Consider the following 18,487-nt stretch of genomic DNA (forward strand, 5'->3'; position numbering starts at 1 on the left):
GCAGTGACAGTGAGGAGAAGGAGAGCACCAAGGAGGACAACTTTGCCCACCTCAACTTCCACCTGAAGTACGAGGCCGACCTGCTCTTCACCAGGTGTGTGTTTGGGAAGGGGCTGCAGCTCCTGGGAGGTCTCAGGTTTCAGGGTGTCCCTCGGGAAAAACCAGGTGGGGGGAGCTGCATTAAAACAGAGCTTTAATTTGGGGAATCTCTTTAAAAAAAAACAGGGGCTGAAGGGCCCATAAAATCAGGACCATCCCTTATAAAAATCCCCAGCACCGAGGTGCTGGGCTCTCACCACATTTAGAGGCACGAGTGTTATTAAAGAGGTGCGAGGGCAATTTTCTAAGGGAATAAAAGTACTTATTGTGGGTAATAATGTCCATAACAGGTGTTTCCAGTGTCTGGGCCTTTTGCCATCCCACTAAAGGCATGGGAGAGAAGCTCAGCTGAGGGATGTGCGTGTGGAATCACCAGTAACTAAAGTCTGGGAGAGTGAGGGGTGAAGGCACAAATAATTTATTAACCTGATGATAGGAAAAATCATGGACCCCAGAAGCACATTCCCTGGCACTGCTCGCTGTAATCCTTAGGAGATTCTTGAGACCTTCAGTCATTTTATATTTTTGGGGTTTTTTTGGCCTAAGACACTGAAAATAAAACCACTTTAATACTCAGGATTTATGGGGAGCGAAGGGATTCTCCTCTTAACAAATATCAGAATCGTTCTTTTCCAAGGGGAAACTTGGAGGGAAAGAACAGCCCCAAAAGCTATCAAATTTGGGAACCTTGAGGTGAAAAAAGGGGGAAATAACTGCAAAGAATGTGGGGATTTGGGGCCACGTGTCCCGTGTCATGACATGGGTGAGCACGTGTCCTGTCGCAGGTGCTCCTGGACGGGATCCCACGGGACCCTTTGGATGCTCCTGGCTCCTTCCCCTCCTCTCCAGCTGCAAAACAGAGATTGATTTACCTCCTCTGGTTCACACATGACACTCAAACCCCCAACCAGGGCCTTGGATGTCTCTGTTTTATTAAAAAGGCGAGAAAATCCTACAAAGGAAGGGAAAGTCCTGCAGGAGCATTAAAATCCCCCTTTCTTTTTACCCGAGGGGGAGTCAGGCGCTGGTTTCCATCCCAAACTGAGCCAGGAGGACCTCAGACCCTGCCTGGGGAGGGGCTGGGGGTGCTGGGGTTCTTCATTCCAAGCCCAGCTCACGACTTGTCATCCCCTGTCACGACAGGACGTCGAGCCTGGACTATTACGAGATCAGGTCCAACAGCTCCCTGGAGAGATACGACAGCATCGGCCCCCCCTTCCACTGCACCTTCAAGGTGAGGAGGGGGCTCCAACCAGCTGAGGGACCCCCAGGTGCCATCCCGGAGGTGGGATGTGCCACAGGGTCACATCCCTGTCCTCTCCCCTCCCAGCTGCAGAACCTGGGCTTCTTCCCCGTGGAGGGGGTGACCATCAGGATCACCGTCCCCGTGGCCACCCGGGCGGGCAACCGCCTCCTGCTCCTCACTGACTTCCTGCTGGACCAGGTAGGATGGGATTGCATCCCAGTCCAGGGTTCCTTCTGCACGGGGATGGGGTGGAGGAATGCCATGGTCTGTCTCTTTTGCAACACCTGCCTGGACAGCCTTGGCTCCTTCCCCGGGCCCCTCCCTTTTGCATTCCCGTGGCTGGAAACATGGAAAAGGGCAGTGGCCAAAGGGTTTAGTCCCAATATTTCTCTGAGCTAAACCTCCCTCCAGCGTGCAGTGAACTCCTGAGGGTCTGGGAAGCTGTGCCTGGGGTGAACTCTGGGCTTGAGCGAGCATGGAAGGGCTGGGAGGGCTGGGAGCAGATCCCAGGGCATCCCAAGCCCATGGAAGGAGCCCCTGGCACAGGGACAGTGTGTTTATGGGCAGATTTGGCCTCAGTGGGAGTGTTTGGTGCTGCAGCTCTGGCAAAGTCCCCGTGCCACCGGTGACACCCCAGCACACGTGGCTGGAATCCTGGACAGGCCTCTCTGCCAGGCACAAACCCCTGGAATTAATTCCAGTGGGATGCCAGGGCTCAATCCCAGTGCAATCCCAGCGCCATCAAACCCGGGGGGTGACGGGACCCGCAGTTCCCCCGGGATGGGAGCTCAGGGCAGGACACAGGGAGTGGTCCCTGTGGTCCCTGTGTCCATGCCTGGCCTTCTCCCCCAGGAGAACACGACCTGCAACATCTGGGGGAACACCACTGACTACCGGAGGACGCCGGCTGAGGAGGACCTGACCCGCACCCCACACCTGGTACACACCCCATGGGGCTGATCCTGCATCCCGGGGCTGGGCTGCCCCCAAAACTGAGGGAAAGCCCTGGAGCAGGGATGCCCCACGGCCACGGGGGAGGACAGGCACAAAGGTCTGGTTGTCACTCCCCTCAGTGTGCCAGGGATGGATCCCAGAGGGTTTTCCCCCCCTTCCCCAGCGCTGCTCCCACCCCACAAAGCTCTCCCCCTGCAGAACCACAGCAACTCCGACGTGGTTTCCATCGACTGCCACGTGAAATTAGCCCCCAACGAGGAGATGAACTTGCACTTGCGTGGCAATCTGTGGATGAAGTCTCTGAAAGCAGTAAGTGGACACGTGGATTCTGAGGAGAAATCCCCCAGAGGAGCCCTCACATCCCAAAAATGCCGGGGTTTTTTTCCTGTCCTGATTCCTTCCCTCCCATTAAGCCCAGACGTGTGGGGTGATTTTTGTTTCCAAAGCCCACAATACTCCACTGGTGTGTGCATCCAGCATCCCACACAGCTGGAATTTAATCTCATAATTAGTTAATTAATTCATGCAAATTTAATTCATTTAAGAAGTCCTTTTTGCTGTCATTCAGCCACGCTCTTTGCTTGACCTGCATCCTCCTCCCCCACGGAGGTGCACGCAGCATTCCCGAGGGATGCAAAGCCACGGGGGGAGGGAGCAAAGCCAGGGAGGGGGGCACCCCCTGGGGTGGTGGGTCCTCTGCCAGGTGTGATGCTCATCTCCAGCCCCTCTCTGTGCAGCTGAAGTTCAAGTCACTGAAGCTCACCACGAACGCCGCTCTCCAGCGACGCTTCGGGAGCCCCTTCATCTTCCGGGAGGAGGATCCCAGTCGCCAGGTGAGCCCTGGATCCAGAGCTTTGGGATACTCCGGCATCCTGCTCTGATCCCAGTGGGAAAAGTGCTTGGCAGAAGGGCTGGAGTGACCCACACCAGGCACTGAGCTCTGCAGAGCCCGGAGGAACTCGGTGCAGTTGCGGCCGGAGCCAAACAGCTCCAGTCCTGGAACCACTGGATTCAGGAGGGAAAACCTGAGCCAAGTCACGGGTGCAGGACTCCCAAAGCTGGGAGTGCTCAGGATTCCCACAATCCCGCCCATCCCTTCCATCCCTGCCCTGCAGCCCCAGCATGGTTTGGTGCTCTCTCCTCACAGATCTTGTTTGGTGTTGGCTCCTCACAGATCACATTTGGTATTCTCACAGATCATCTTTGGTGCTCTCACAGATCACATTTGGTGTTGGCTCCTCATAGACCACCTTTGATGCTCTCTCCTCACAGATCACATTTGGTGGTGTCTCCTCACAGATCACATTTGGTATTCTCACAGATCATCTTTGGTGCTCTCACAGATCACATTTGGTGCTCTCACAGATCATCTTTGGTGCTCTCACAGATCACCTTTGGTGTTGACTCCTCATAGACCACCTTTGATGCTCTCTCCTCACAGATCACATTTGGTGGTGTCTCCTCACAGATCTCATTTGGTGCTCTCACAGATCTCATTTGGTGCTCTCACAGATCTCATTTGGTGCTCTCACAAATCACGTTTGGTGCTCTTACAGATCACATTTGGTGCTCTCTCCTCACAGATTTAATTGGGTGTTCCCTCCTCTTGGTGTTGTCTCCTCACAGATCACATTTGGTGTTGTCTCCTCACAGATCACCTTTGGTGCTCTCTCCTCACAGATCATATTTGGTGCTCTCACAGCTCTCATTTCGTGTTGTCCCCTCACAGATCTCATTTGGTGCTCTCTCCTCACGGATCACCTTTGTTGTTGTCTCCTCACAGATCACATTTGAGATCTCCAAGCCCGAGGAGTCGCACATCCCCATCTGGATCATCCTGGGGAGCACCTTAGGAGGTCTCCTGCTCCTGGCCCTGCTCGTCCTCGCGCTCTGGAAGGTGAGCAGCCCCTAAGCCACGTGTGTTGGGGGCTCAGTGGAGACCCCCAAGCACGGACAGACCCCTTGGCCCCACAGCTCCATGTCCACACCCCCCTGAGTGCCTCAGCACTGCCAGGAATCACCAAAAGCTCCTCCAACCTCTTTCCTCTTCCATATTTTCTATATCCAGGGTTTAAACCTCCTGGAGATATCCCATTAAGGGAAAAACCCTTCCCAGCAATGCCCAGAGATAACAGGGGGTTTTGTTTCCCTTTCCTCCCCACAGCTGGGATTTTTTAAGAGCGGGAGCCGCAGGCGAGCGGCGGAGCAGGAGCAGAATTCCATGGGGCTGGAATGACGCTGCCGGGGCCAGGAGCCCCCCGTGCCCCCTCCCAGCCCCTCGCCAGCTCCGGAGCAGGAGGTCACCTCGATACAGAGGGATTTGGGTGCTGAGCTTGGGTTTGCATCGAGAGGAGAGAACACCCCTTTGTGTGACATCACCTGAACTGGTCCAAAAGCAAAAAAACACCCTTAAACACACCAAAAAAACCAAACCCAAACCTCTTCATGCCACGGCCAGAGGAGCTTCGAGCTGGGTCTGCAACGAGGTGGCAGCAACACGGGGACGAGGGGCCACCAACGCGACGTGTCCCGTGGGCTGGGACAAACCACGGGGCCGCAAAACTCCTTAAAATAACAATATCCATAAAAAAAACGAGGATTGCTCATTCCTGTGGCGCGGCTGTAGCATTCCCTGGGCTTTGCTGGCCACGGCTCTCAAACTGCCTTCGTTGACAGGAGTAATGAGGTGGAGATTTTTAATTTGCCGCCTTCTGAATGCACTGAGTGAAACGATAGCGAGTTAAAGCACCTTAATGCAAATCTCCGGCGTCCAGCTGTACATAATTATTCTAAAAAGATTTACCTGTCGAAGGAAAGGGGAGGAAAAAAATAAATTAAAAGCTATTTAAAAAAAAAAAAAAAAAAAGGAATTCAAAGCAGTTTGATGTGTTTTTTCTCCCAGGGGAGCAGTTTGGGAGAGCTCGTGGCCAGGAGGGCCCCCACGTGTATCATACCTGTACATACCTGGTGTCCCCCTCAAAAGCAGCTGATCGGTGCTGTTGGACAGCAGAGTGTCCTTGTGCATCCCAGAATTATTTATGCTAATGTTAATTTTATGGATGGAAAGCGAGCAGATGTCTGCAGGATGCGGGATGGAGGTTGTGAAATATTGTCCTGGTATTTTTTAAGGATTAAAAATACGGTATTTTAAAACCACCCAGGCTCTGTTTCCCCTTCTGTGCCAACTCGATTCCCGATTACTTGGCTGGGTGTGAGGAGGGGGCTCTCATCCCTCTGGGATTCAGGGCAGGAGGACGGGGCTCTGACCTTTTCCCACCACTGATTTATTGTGGGATGGGAGGATTTTCCAGCCTGTTTTCAAAGGGATGCTCTCAGCTGGGACGAGCAACCTTTGTGAGCCCGGAGGAAGATTTGCTGCAGAATCAGCCCCAAATATGGTACAAAATGGAGGCAAAAAACCCTAAATGAGATTGTTCATTGCTGGCATCCCCACCTGGAGTGGGAATTCTTCGTGCCCGGGTTTCTGGCTGACTGGGGTCAGGGTGGTCTGGCGGGGGTGCAGGGATACCCTGGAGATCCCAAATCCCAGGGTAGGGAGCAGGGGGGTGCCTGGGCCTCTGGAGTGTCTCAGCCCTTGGAGGACCCCACACGCTCCCTTCTTCCCTCCTTCCCAGCCTTGGGATACCTGGGACACCAAGGAAAAGGGCTGGAGGTCAGCAAGGAAGGGGCAGGATCCCATTTATATTTATGTATGTGTGTGTGTGTGTCTACAAAATATATATATAAAAATATATTTTATATATATATATATATATATATATGTACATGTATTATATATGTTATACAGGTGTGTAATAAAGTTTCATATATGCATGTATATGTATGTCTGAATATATATAAATACACACACATATATGTATATTTATGTACTCTACTAGAGTAATATATATACATTTAGTATATATTACTATATATATAGTAACATATATATAAAATATATATAATATATATAATATATAATATATTATATATAATATAATATATTATATATTATATATATTATATATAATATATAATATATTATATATATTATATATATACAATATATATTATATATATAGTAGTAATATATATTATATAGTATATATGTATATATTTCTGTACTATAATATATACTATATATATTTATGCACTACATATAGTATATGTGTGTATTCATGTGTATCTATGTACTATATACAGTATATTTATATATTTATGTACTCAAGATAGTATATATGTATACATATTTATAGTATGCATATATAGCACATATGTAGATGTTATTGTACTATATCTATTTCTGTATTATATCTATTTCTGCACTATAAATGTGCATATATGTACTACATATTTATATATATGAAGTCATTACATATATCTAAAGTCACAATTTTCTCTATATGTAGTATATATTATAAAGTATATATTATATACTATATATAAAATATGCTGTATAAACAGGATATAGTATATATATATCGTAAGTATATAGTATAGAATACACAAAGTATATAGTATATGTACTATATAGTACATATTTCTATATATATGTTTATATTATATATAGTTTTATCTATATATAATATAGATGTGTATATATATACTTTATCTATAAAATATAGGTGTATATATAAATATATATGTAAAATACGTGTGTGTGTGATTTTAAATAGAAAGATATATATATAAAAAAATAAAATAATAAATAGATATGTGTAAACAAACACATACACACCCTCAATCTTATGCATCAAACTGCCTGAGAGCGTGGTTCCCCAAAGCTGGAGGAGATTTTATATATAAAAACATCATATATATAATATATGATATATAATATAGATAATCTATTTATGTAGATGTTATAAATTATATATAGAATTTTTATATACATAGTATATAATAAAAATATAAAATATAAATATATAGAAATAATATATAATGAATATAATATATAATAAAAATATATTACAAATATTAAAAAATTATATCTAAATTATATATATTTACATATTTATATACAATATATATTTTTATATATTTATATATAAAATTATACTAAATATTAATTATATATTTATATATTTTATTTTATATATATAAAAATAAAATATTCATTATATATATAAAATATTCATTATATATTATATATATTATTTCTATATATTTATTCTATATATAATTTATATATAAAATCTATTTAAATAGATATATAATATAAATATTATTTATATATTTATATATGTTATATATAAAAATTTATATATTTTATATATATATAATTTATATATAATTTATATATTTATTCTATATATATAATTTATATATAAAATCTATTTAAATAGATATCTATATAATATATAAATATTATTTATATATACTTATATAAATAATATTTAAATAATATAAATATTATTTATATATATTTATATATTTTATTTTATATATATAAAAATAAAATATTCATTATATATAAAAATATTCATAATATATTAATATATATTATTTCTATATATTTATTCTATATATAATTTTTATATAAAATCTATTTAAATAGATATATATAATATAAATATTTTTATATATTTATATATATTTTATATATAAAAATTTATATATATATTTTATATATATATAATTTATATAATTATCATTTATATACTTATTCTATATATATAATTTATATATAAAATCTATTTAAATAGATATCTATATAATATATAAATATTATTTATATATACTTATATAAATAATATTTAAATAATATAAATATTATTTATATATATTTATATATTTTATTTTATATATATAAAAATAAAATATTCATTATATATAAAAATATTTATTATATAGTAATATATATTATTTCTATATATTTATTCTATATATAATTTATATATAAAATTTATTTAAATAGATATCTATATAATATATAGATATATATAAATCAATACATACTATAATTTTATTTATAAATATATATAAATATATATTGTATATAAATATACAAATATATAAATACATATAATTTTTATTTAAAAATTTTATATTTAGAACATATTTTTATTATATATTATATTCATTTTATATTATTTCTATATATTTATATTTTTTATATTTTTATATATACTGTATATATAAATTCTATCTATAATTTATAACATCCACATAGATTATATATAATATATATTTTATATAAATATATATTAAATATTCATTATATATTAATATATATTATTTCTATATATTCTATATATCTAATTTATATATAAAATCTATTTAAATAGATTATATATCTTTTATATAAATATATAAATATATATAATTTCTATATATAATTGATATATTAAATCTATATAAAGATTATATCTGTATAGTATATAAATATATATAAATCAATATTTAGTATAATTTTATATATATATAAAAATATATTGTATATAAATATATATAAATTTTATATAAATTTTTAATATATTTGTAATATATTTTTATTATATATTATATTCCTTATATATTATTTCTATATATTTATATTTTATATTTTTATTATATATTATATTCATTATATTTAATTTCTATATATTTATATTTTTATATATTATATATATAAATTCTATAATTTATAACATCTACATAAGTAGATTATATATAATATATATTATATATAAATATATATTATATATATGATTTTTTTAATATAAAAACTCTCCTCCAGCTTTGGGAAACCACACTTACAGGCAATTTGGTGCATAAGACTGAGGGTGTGTACGTGTTTTGTTTGTTTACATATATATAAACTTATTATTTTATATTTACTTATTTTTTATATATATATATATATATTTGTGTGGGAATGTACGCGTGTGTGTGTTTGTGAGCATCTCCCCACACCCCCCCTGCTCTCGGCTCCTGCCCAGCGTGGGCCGGGCTCAGCTGAGCTGGGGTTATTTTTAAAAGCCAATCCTCTCTCCCAGAGCAGCTCCCGGATCCATAAATAACCGCCATAAATCCTCCCCCTCCCGCCAGAGGGGATGGCACTCCCTCACTCCGCTGCTTTTCCCAGGAAAAGGAGCACCTGGGGGGCTGGAAGGAATTGTATCAATTAATTGTATCAATTAAATAACTCCCACAAAGAGCAAGGGCAATCCTTCAGCTTTTAATGCTTGGAAAGAAAATTGCAGGCTAAGGAGAGGGAAGGTCCTGGGCTGGGAAGGACTTTGCTGCAGCCCAGAAAAATGGCACCTTCCACTGCCCCAGGTTGCTCCAAGCCCCATCCAACCTGGCCTTGAACACTTCCAGGCACGGGGCAGCCACAGTTTCTCTGGACACCAGAGAAACTAAACCTGTCCTAAAGCTGTCCCTAAAGCTCTTCCCTCGGAGCCACACTCCCCCCCAGCACTCACCCCTAGAGCAAAATGAAGAGTCCCGAGCTCATTCCACATTCAATGCTTATTTATTTGTAATACAAATAGAAACGTGTGCCCAAATCTCGCCTCAAAGTTCTACCCAGATTGTTTAAAAAAAACCTACAGAACATTCTTTCATCGTCTGACAGTTAAAAAGCTGCGTTTAAAAGAACCAGAGTTTTCAGTAGCCTGTCAAAACAAGTGACATTTTACTGCTGGAGCATCTGCAACTTCTACCAAGGAGAAGCACGTTCTCGAGCAACAGCGGCGTTGTACAATCAGTTGCTTATCATAAAAGACTTTTATGATAGGGCAATTTTGTAAAAATCAGCGTTAATAGAGATTTTTTTTTTTTTTTCCTAATGAAAGGAGTAAAAACCATGAAAAATCCTCAAGTCCAATTCGGGGAGGCACGGACTCCACGCTTCCTGGAAAAGCCAGTTTCAAGGGAAGACTCTCTTTGGCGACACAGACTGCTCCGTTAGGAAGGTACAGCGTTTGGAATCCAGGAGTGCAGGTTTTTTTACATACTTTGAGTCAAAAAAAAAAAAAAAAAAAAAGTGCGTGCTGATCGTTGAAAGGACAGAAAGAAAAACGAGTCAAAAAGCATTTTGAAATGTTGGGACACACACAAACACAAATACCCCATCGATTTTCTAGGTATCCATGCATGATCTTTATATAATGAGCGACACAGCTACGGAAAAAGAAACCATGATTCAGGGTGTTTTTCGGTCAATGTACGAGTTTTTAGCTCAAAAGTTATTCAACACTTACTGCAGGAGCGTAAATGAAGAGCTTGATGCATCAGCTACCACTAGAAAAACATGGCAGAGCTGAATTTAAACCTGTATTTCCTAACAGAGCATCCCCCACGTCTGTAGCTGTTGATAACTGCCGTTCAAAATTTAATTCGAAATGAAATGAAACTTTAGAACGTTACCAACATCTTCAGCATGAACTGAAAGGCATAAAGAGATGGTGAGGTATGAGAGCACCGACCTGCTCTGGGTGTCGAGACTTCACTTTTAACCAACTACCACAGGCTTTGCAATTTTTCTTTCCCACCTCACTCCGAGGAGTTTTAAAATCTGCAAATGGTGAGCGGAGATGTGGATTGGGAACAAAACATTCTACACGAGTTACATGGGGATTCTTTTCATTTTGTTTATAAAACCAAGAGATAACGAAGCGATTCTTTTAATCAAAAGAAACGACCAAAATCTCAAAGCATCAGATTCGACTACAGGAAAATGATGTGGCTTTTTTTCTTCCCTCCCCCCCCAAGATCTGCACGAGAACTGAGGCTGCAGACTGAATCCAGAGGAACCCAAAACCAAAGGAATGGAACAAAACAACTTCGTGTACACGTGTGTATTCTGCTGTCTGGTGTTGTCCCGGGGTAGCACCACCACGAAAGGTTTGACACGGCCTAGTGGAACTTCACAAACTCCTCCAGAGTTCTGGGGATCTGGTTTTGGTAGCTGATGTTGTAGATCCGCACGGCGCGGGCAGCCAGGCACTTGAGACTCAGCTTCATTTGAGTTTTAAGGAGTATTTCGGACACCCCGGTCGTGCTTTTATCCAGAGGGGTTTTCTTCTGCTTGTTGGTCATGTCCGTGTGGGCACCGGCCTCCACCAGGCTGATGATGATGGAGTGCAACGTCAAGAAGTCGCTGATGGGCCGGTGGTACTGGACGATGATGTGCAGGGGGCTGTTCCCCTCGTTGTCCACGGCGTTCACGTCGGCGCCGCAGTCCAGCAGGAGCTTGGTGACCAGGGCGTTGGGGAAGCTGCACACGTCGTTGGTGTGGAAGTCGTCCACGGGCGTGCCGGAGTTGACGGCGTGGTGCAGCAGGCTGGAGCCGTCCCGCGTGCGCGGGTCCAGGTGGATCAGGTTGTAGATCTGCTTGTTGATGCGCGACTGGTCCTCCTCGCTGCACTGGGTCTTGGTAGAGATGCAGACCAAGTAGAGGAAGGTGAAGATGTTGCACTCGTAGTTGTCCAGGGCCGTGTGGATGTCGGAGTCCTGCGTGGTTTTGATGCGGGACATGCCCTGTTCTATCTCCAGGACGCTGCACCGCAGCACGCTCTCGATGTCCTTGGCTTTGACGGGCTCGTTCAAGTGGATCATCTGGGAAAAGACCTGAGCAAACCTCAGGAGGTCCTTGTGGGTGTTCCTGTTGCCTTTCTGCCTTAGGTGCAAGGCATGGAGCCACAGCTTGATGCACTGCTCAAACTCCATGTTATCCGCATAGACCGCCCCCCGGTAAATGATGGGGTGAGAAACATCGATATTGTCCGAGCCCAGAATTCTCTCCCGCACGATGAGGCCTTCCATGTGAAGGGCATCTCTGTCCTGCCTAATAGACTCTAATTCCTGAGGGGTCCTGCATTCAGTCCTGTTCCCGTAGGCCTCGATCTGTGGAAGAACCTCTTTCTCGATGACGCTCTCGCTGTCCCGGTACCTCTCCAGCATCGCTAAATATAAATAGTGGTAAGTCTTCAATATATCATAGTTTTCTCTGTCGTTGGCAAAGGAGGCGCCCAGCAGCTCCAGCGCCTCGATCCTGCTCCTCCTGTCGCAGTCGGCGTGGGCCAGCAGCAGCTCCACCACGTCGGCCTTGCAGCTCTCGGCGGCCACCTTGAGCGGGGTCATCCCGTGGCCGTTGACCATCATGGCCGCCTTCCACTTGACCAGCTCCCTCACGATCTCCAGGTGCCCGGCCTCGGCCGCGAAGTGCAGGGCGGTGGCGCCGCAGTGGGCCTTGGCGTTGGGGTCGGCGCGCTGCTCCAGGAGGTACCGCACCACGTCCGTGTGGCCCTTGTAGGCCGCGATCATCAGGCAGGTGTTGTCGTACTTGTTGGCGATGCTGATGTTGGCGTTGTTCTCCACCAGGTACTTGACGATGTCCAGCCTGCCATCGAAGCAGGCCGCCCGCAGCGGGGTCGAGTTGGTCACCGTGGTGTGGTTCACGTTGGCGCCGTGGCTCACCAGCAGCTTCACCACCTCGAAGTGGCCGGCGCCCGCCGCGCACCACAGCGCCGTGGCCCCATCGATGACGAAGCTGCAAACGTGAGGACAAGCGGTTAAAACGGTGCTCTCCCAAAAGCAACCCGGCCCATCCCACGGGCGGGCACACACCCCGCCGCCAACGGGGATTTTACAGCCATCCCACCCGGACTTGAAGGAACTCAAGGTCAAAAAATGGGATTGAGCACCCAGACCTCCCCAGGGAAGGAGATTTGGCAGGTGAAGCTTCAAAGCAGCCAAGGGATGTGGCCACATTTCCACTAGGACTCCCCAGGCTGCTTTGAAGGTGCCAACTACAAGCTCCAGCCCTCGGCCTGTGGAGATCTGGGAAGAAGAGTTACAAGAATTGGGAAGGAGAGTTACAAGAATTATCACTTTGATGCCTTGTGCAGCAAACTGAGACATTAAAGAACAATAAAAAACATAAAATGGATATATTGACATAAAAAACAGACACAGACATGGTACAGACACACAAACACTGACCCTGGCAGCAAAGTTGGCTTCAAAATGTCTTATCACTTCCCTTTTCTCTCTCCCTGAGCTGCAAAACTGCCACAGCTTCCGCTGCTCCTCCTGATTCCAGAGCCTGTGCCTTAAACCAGCCCAGCAGTTACACAAATGGAACTCCAGGAAGAAAATTAAATTTAAAAAGCAGAAGTTCTGGAGATCTGCGTCACATCGTGGCCTTGCTGGCTCTGGGAAATGAGGGGACAGGTCACTGTTTCTGGGGCTGTTTTCATCCCCAATCCAGCACGGTGTAACTCCAAACATAAAGGGTGATGTCCTTCCTATTCCCTGGTTTTTGAAGTAGGATTTAAATGTAGAAACAGAGAGTGTTCACACTGCAGCTAATAAATGCTCAAGGCATGTCCCAAATCACTGAGGAGGGACAAATATTTCCATATGCCCAGTCACATTACCCAGAGTTAAAATTTTGTAAGACACTGGGTTAATTTTCACTTTAACAGTGATTTTTATCAGTTGGTGAAGCTCTCAGAGCTCCACAGGAATAGCTGTGGCTGTTTGTAAACCCAGCACCTCCAGACAACGCTGCAGAGGCTGTGTAAGAGCTCTCTGGCCTGCAGAGAGAATTCACAGTAAGAAATTCCTTACTGTGTAAATAATCCCATTAAAATACTCCTACATGAAACCAGGAGGAAAGCAGGGGATAGGATTTGTTAACGAACACGAGGTGATTTGTTGGTGCACTGTAGCTCCAAGTGAAAAGCTGGAGCCCAAACAAGGGGAGCTGCTGTGCCACCTTATCTGAGGCACGACATTCCCGCGGGATCACATGTCCCTCCTCCTCTGCCACTGCACCCATTGTGCCTCAGACAACACCTCCTTTAATCTGTGCCAGGCAGAGGCTCTGGCACCACATCACCACCCCAGGGAGGCACAAATTCAGCAGCACAGCATCTGCTGCCTGTCAACAGGGGCCCTCCCTTCCTTCGGCGGGATTTGGGGCAAACCTCAGCCGAGGTTTTTTTCCAGCTCCTGCTTGGAAAAAACAAGGGCTGGAAGGGAAAAGGAAGATAGAAAACACCAAACCACTCAGAGAACTGGGTTCCTCCTGCTTCATTCAGTGTGTAGGAACTGAGCCAGCCTTTGCTGGGCCAGGTGGAGCTGCTCAGGTGTAACTCAAGCTGGAGCAGATGGAAGAGCCCAGCGGGGACCCCTCGCTCGGTGTCTGCCAGGAGCTCCCCTCCCTGTGCCAGCCACCTGCAGCTCCTGAAGCTCTTCCAGACACCTTCTCCATTACTCAGCCTCACATCTGACGCTGACAGCAAGGTGAGAGCTTGATGAGTACTCTGGGAGGTATTAAAAACAACGTTCCTCCTCCCTCGGGCCATGGCACTGCGACACCTGGGGACCTGGACATCCCCACCACTGTCCTGGTGGGTCCCAGCTGAGGGCCTGGCACCCTCATCCCTCCCTTCCCATCCTAAAATGTCACATTTTCCTCCTGGCCATCCCATATGTTGGCTACCAGCAGTGAGGAAGGGATGTTGCTTGGGATGTCTGGGCTGGACACTGGTTCTGGTGTGCAGGTACCACCCAACCCTGATCCAGCTCCAGGTTAACCCTCATTCAGCTCCAGGTTAACCCTAACCCAGCTCCAGGTGTCCAAGTACCACCCTGCCCCAACCCAATCCCTGCTGTCACCTGCAGCACCAAACAATGTCACAGAAAGGCCATTTTGGCACAGCGAGAGAGAACACGGGGCAACCTCCTCACCAACAGGAAGCTCTCTGGGCTGTGGGGAACGTTATCCTGTCCACAGCTTCAGGTGGGGAATTCCTGAAGAGCAAAGGCATTTCTGGCCCATAAAGCATCAAGTGGGATCTCCAATTACACAGGCATTTTTACCACAGAATCCCAGAACAGCTGGGGCTGGAAGGAATCTCTGGAGATCACCCATCCCAACCCACTGCCAAGGCAGGATCACCCAGAGCAGGTGACACAGGAACTGGTGGGTTTGGAATGTCTCCAGAGAGGGAGACTCCACACCCTCCCAGTGATCTGCCACCCTTCATGGAAAGTTCTTCCTCATGTGGCGGTGGAACGTGATGTGTTTTAGTTTTGATTTTAGTCATTGCTGCTCACTGGAGACGTTTATAAGCATTGCTGAGATTCCCCCTCAGTCTCCTTTTCTCCAGACTAACCAGGCCCAGCTCCTGCAGTCCCTTCTCATCAGAGACACTCCAGACTCCAAATCATCTCTGTGGTTCTCACAGCCACGGTTTGTCCTGCTCTGCTCTGCACTGGGGCAGCCTCACCTTCAGTCCTGGGGTCAGTTTTGGGCACCACAATATAAAAAAGACATGAAGCCATTAAAGCATCCAAAAGAGGCCACACAAGGATCATCCAGTTCAACCCTTATCCCTGCACAGGCCCATTCCCAAGAGTCCCACCCTGTGCCCCAGAGGATCATCCAAACCCTCCTGGAGCTCTGGCAGCCTTGGGGCTGTGCCCACTGCCCTGGGGAGCCTGGTCAGTGCCCAACCAGCCTCTGGGGGAAGAACCTTGTCCTGAGATCCAACCTGAGCCTGCCCTGACACAGCTCCAGCCATTCCCTGGGTGCTGTCCCTGCTCCCCCCAGAGCAGAGCTCAGTCCCTGCCCCTCCTCTGCCCCTCCCCAGGAAGCTGGAACTGCAGTGAGGTCTCCTCTCAGTCTCCTCTGCTCCAGCTGAACACACCAAGTGCCCTCAGCAGCTCCTCAAGGCCCTTCACCACCGTCACTGGACACTCTAATGGCTCAATACCTTCCTTCCACTGTGTCCCCCCAGACTGGCCCAATATTGCAGGGGAGGACACCCCTGGGCAGAGCAGAGCGGGACAATCCCCTCCCTGGCCTGGTGACACTTTTCCCGATGTCCCCAGGACAGGGCAGGCCCTGCTGGCTGCCGGGGCACTGCACCATGGCACAGATGTACACAGAGCAGAGGACGGGCTCACTGGCACCCCAGTTTGGGCAGAGGCACCTCCTAATAATCCACCCATAACCCCCACCCGTGGCCTGTCCGCTGGGCCCCCCCCGTGCCCACTCCCGGTGCGTTCCCAGTGTGTTCCTGGTGGGTTCCCAGGGTGTGCTCCATGTGTGCCTGGTGCCTGTGCCCATTCCCACCGTGTTCCCGGTGTGTTCCTGATGCATTCCTGCTGTGTGCCCCATGCGTGCCTGGTGCCTGTGCCCGTTTCCAGTGTGTTCCCAGTGCATTCCCGGTGTGTTCCTGCGTGTTCCCCGTATACTCCTGGTGTATTCCGCTCTGTCCCTGGTGTGTTCCCAGTGCGTTCCCCATGCATTCCCAGTGTGTTCCTGGTGTCTGCCCGGTGCATTTTCGGTGTATTCTCGCTGTGTCCCCGTTCCCGGTGTGTTCCCGGTGTGTTCCCGGTGCGTTCCCGCTGCGCTCGCGGCCGGTACGTACCCGTCGAAGCGGACGGTGCCGGTCTGCTGGGTCTGCACGCGGTAGTGCTCGAGCAGCAGCCGCACCACCTTGGCGTGGCCGTTCCTGGCGGCGATGATGAGGGGTGTGGAGCGCTGCCCGCCGTGCTGGCTCACGTAGCCCAGCAGGTACTTGATGTCGCTCTCGGAGCGGTTGAGCAGCAGCGCGGCCAAGGTGAGCACCCTGCCCTCGCTGGCCGCCTTGTACACGTACCCCGCCAGCCCCTCCATGGCCGCCTGGGCCCCCGCGCGGCCCCGCCGCCCGCCCCGGGGCTCCCCCCCGGCCCGCTCCGTCCTGCGCCGCCCCAAGGGCCGCACATGCGGCCGCCCCGGGGCCCCCCGCGCCCCGCGCCGCGCCAGCCCCGGCGGGACGCGAACCCCGGGAGCGCCGGGCCCGCTCCGCGCTCGGGCCCCGCGGCCGCCCCGCCCGCCCCGCAGCGCGGCGGAAACGGGAAGCGGCGCCACCGCGGCCCGGCCCGACCCGCAACCGCGGCACGGGCCGAGCGTTCCGGGCCCCGGCGGGACAGCGCACCCGGACACGGAACCGCGGGAGAACCGGAGTGAAAATCACGGAAACAGAGCCACGGAATAACAGGATAACAGTTACGGGATCACAGGGGAACAGGAGTAAAAATCACGGAAATAGAGCCACAGAGTCACAGAATAACAGAGTTAGAGAATTACCGAATTACAGAATCACAGAATTGCAGAATCACAGAAGTACAGAGTCACAGAATTCGAGAATCACAGAGTCACAGAATTAGAGAATCACAGAATTACAGGCACAGAATTAGAGAATAACAGAATCACGGAATAGCAGAATTACAGAATTAGAGAATCACAGAATAACAGAATCACAGAACTAAAGAGTCACAGGATAACGGAATCACATTCATGGAATCACAGAATCATCTGGGTTGTAAAAGCCCTCCCAGACCATCCAGTCCAGCCTCTACCCCAGCACTGCCAGGGCCACCACCAACCCACGTCCCCAAGTGCCACAGCGATCAATAAAATAGAATTACACACAACTATTAATCTGCACGTGTTACCACCTCCACTTTTAATCCACATTTCCACTGTAGAATCGTTTTTGCTTGGAAAAGACCTCCAAGTCCCCCCTGTGCCCGATGCCCACCCTGTCCCCCAGCCCAGAGCACTGAGTGCCACCTCCAGTCCTTCCTTGGACACCCCCAGGGATGGGGACTCCACCACCTCCCTGGGCAGCCCCTGCCAAGGCCTGACCACCCCTTCCAGGAAGAAATTTTCCCAATATCCAGCCTAGACCTCCCCTGGCACAGCTGGAGGCCGTTCCCTCTCCTCCTGTCCCTTGCTCCCTGGGAGCAGAGCCTGACCCCCCCCCGGCTCCCCCCTCCTGTCAGGGAGTTGTAGAGCCAGAAGGTCCCCCCTGAGCCTCCTTTTCTCCAGGCTGAGCTCTGTTCCCTCCCCAGGACCTGCAATGCAGCCCACCCGCCCCGGGGGCTGCCCATCCCTGCCCTCCATGCAGGGACTGGCCCCAGGCTGGCCCTCCTGGCCCTGGTTCTCTTGGGCTGGGCTCAGCTGGGCTGGGCTGGTTCTGGTTCAGTTGGTTCTGGGCTGGGTAGGGTTGGACTGGGTTCAGTTGGGATGGGTTGGTCAGACCGGGTTGGGTTGGATCTGGTTCAGTTGGATTTGGTTGGCTGGACTGGGTTGGGGTGTGCTGGGTTCAGCAGGGATGGGTTGGTTGGACTGGGTGGGTTAGACTGGGCTGAGCTCAGTTGGGCTGGGTTGGGCTGGCTAGGCCGGGTTCAGTCAGGATG

General features: G+C 47.0%; 2 protein-coding genes across 3 annotated transcripts in view; one reads left to right on the forward strand and one right to left on the reverse strand.

Annotated features, from left to right (window-relative positions):
- The window catches only part of ITGA11 (integrin subunit alpha 11), a 48,492-nt gene extending 43,037 nt beyond the window's left edge, over nucleotides 1-5,455 (forward strand). Inside the window, exons 23-30 of the mRNA XM_027714714.2 lie at nucleotides 5-94; nucleotides 1,243-1,333; nucleotides 1,430-1,543; nucleotides 2,198-2,284; nucleotides 2,498-2,608; nucleotides 3,037-3,132; nucleotides 4,083-4,196; nucleotides 4,464-5,455. Coding sequence (XP_027570515.1) covers nucleotides 5-94; nucleotides 1,243-1,333; nucleotides 1,430-1,543; nucleotides 2,198-2,284; nucleotides 2,498-2,608; nucleotides 3,037-3,132; nucleotides 4,083-4,196; nucleotides 4,464-4,535 — 775 coding nt within the window. The 3' untranslated portion in view covers nucleotides 4,536-5,455. The remainder of the gene's footprint in view (nucleotides 1-4; nucleotides 95-1,242; nucleotides 1,334-1,429; nucleotides 1,544-2,197; nucleotides 2,285-2,497; nucleotides 2,609-3,036; nucleotides 3,133-4,082; nucleotides 4,197-4,463) is intronic.
- A 4,278-nt stretch (nucleotides 5,456-9,733) lies between these two features.
- Nucleotides 9,734-16,929, reverse strand: FEM1B (fem-1 homolog B). Of its 2 annotated transcripts, none has more exons than XM_027714715.2 (2): nucleotides 16,672-16,929; nucleotides 9,734-12,776 (listed from the first exon to the last, which is right to left on the reverse strand). In XM_027714715.2, exons 1-2 carry the CDS (start codon nucleotides 16,917-16,919, stop codon nucleotides 11,141-11,143), a joined length of 1,884 nt encoding a protein of 627 aa, XP_027570516.1. In that variant the 5' UTR covers nucleotides 16,920-16,929; the 3' UTR covers nucleotides 9,734-11,140. The 2 variants fall into 2 exon arrangements, with proteins under 2 accessions (XP_027570516.1, XP_039245101.1); XM_039389167.1 differs by lacking the exon at nucleotides 16,672-16,929 and adding an exon at nucleotides 15,412-15,638.
- Between the last annotated feature and the right edge of the window lie 1,558 nt (nucleotides 16,930-18,487).

Source organism: Pipra filicauda, unplaced genomic scaffold (genome assembly GCF_003945595.2).
Source record: "Pipra filicauda isolate LSUMZ 115617 unplaced genomic scaffold, ASM394559v2 scaffold70_size2993248_pilon, whole genome shotgun sequence".
NCBI classification, from domain to species: domain Eukaryota; kingdom Metazoa; phylum Chordata; class Aves; order Passeriformes; family Pipridae; genus Pipra; species Pipra filicauda.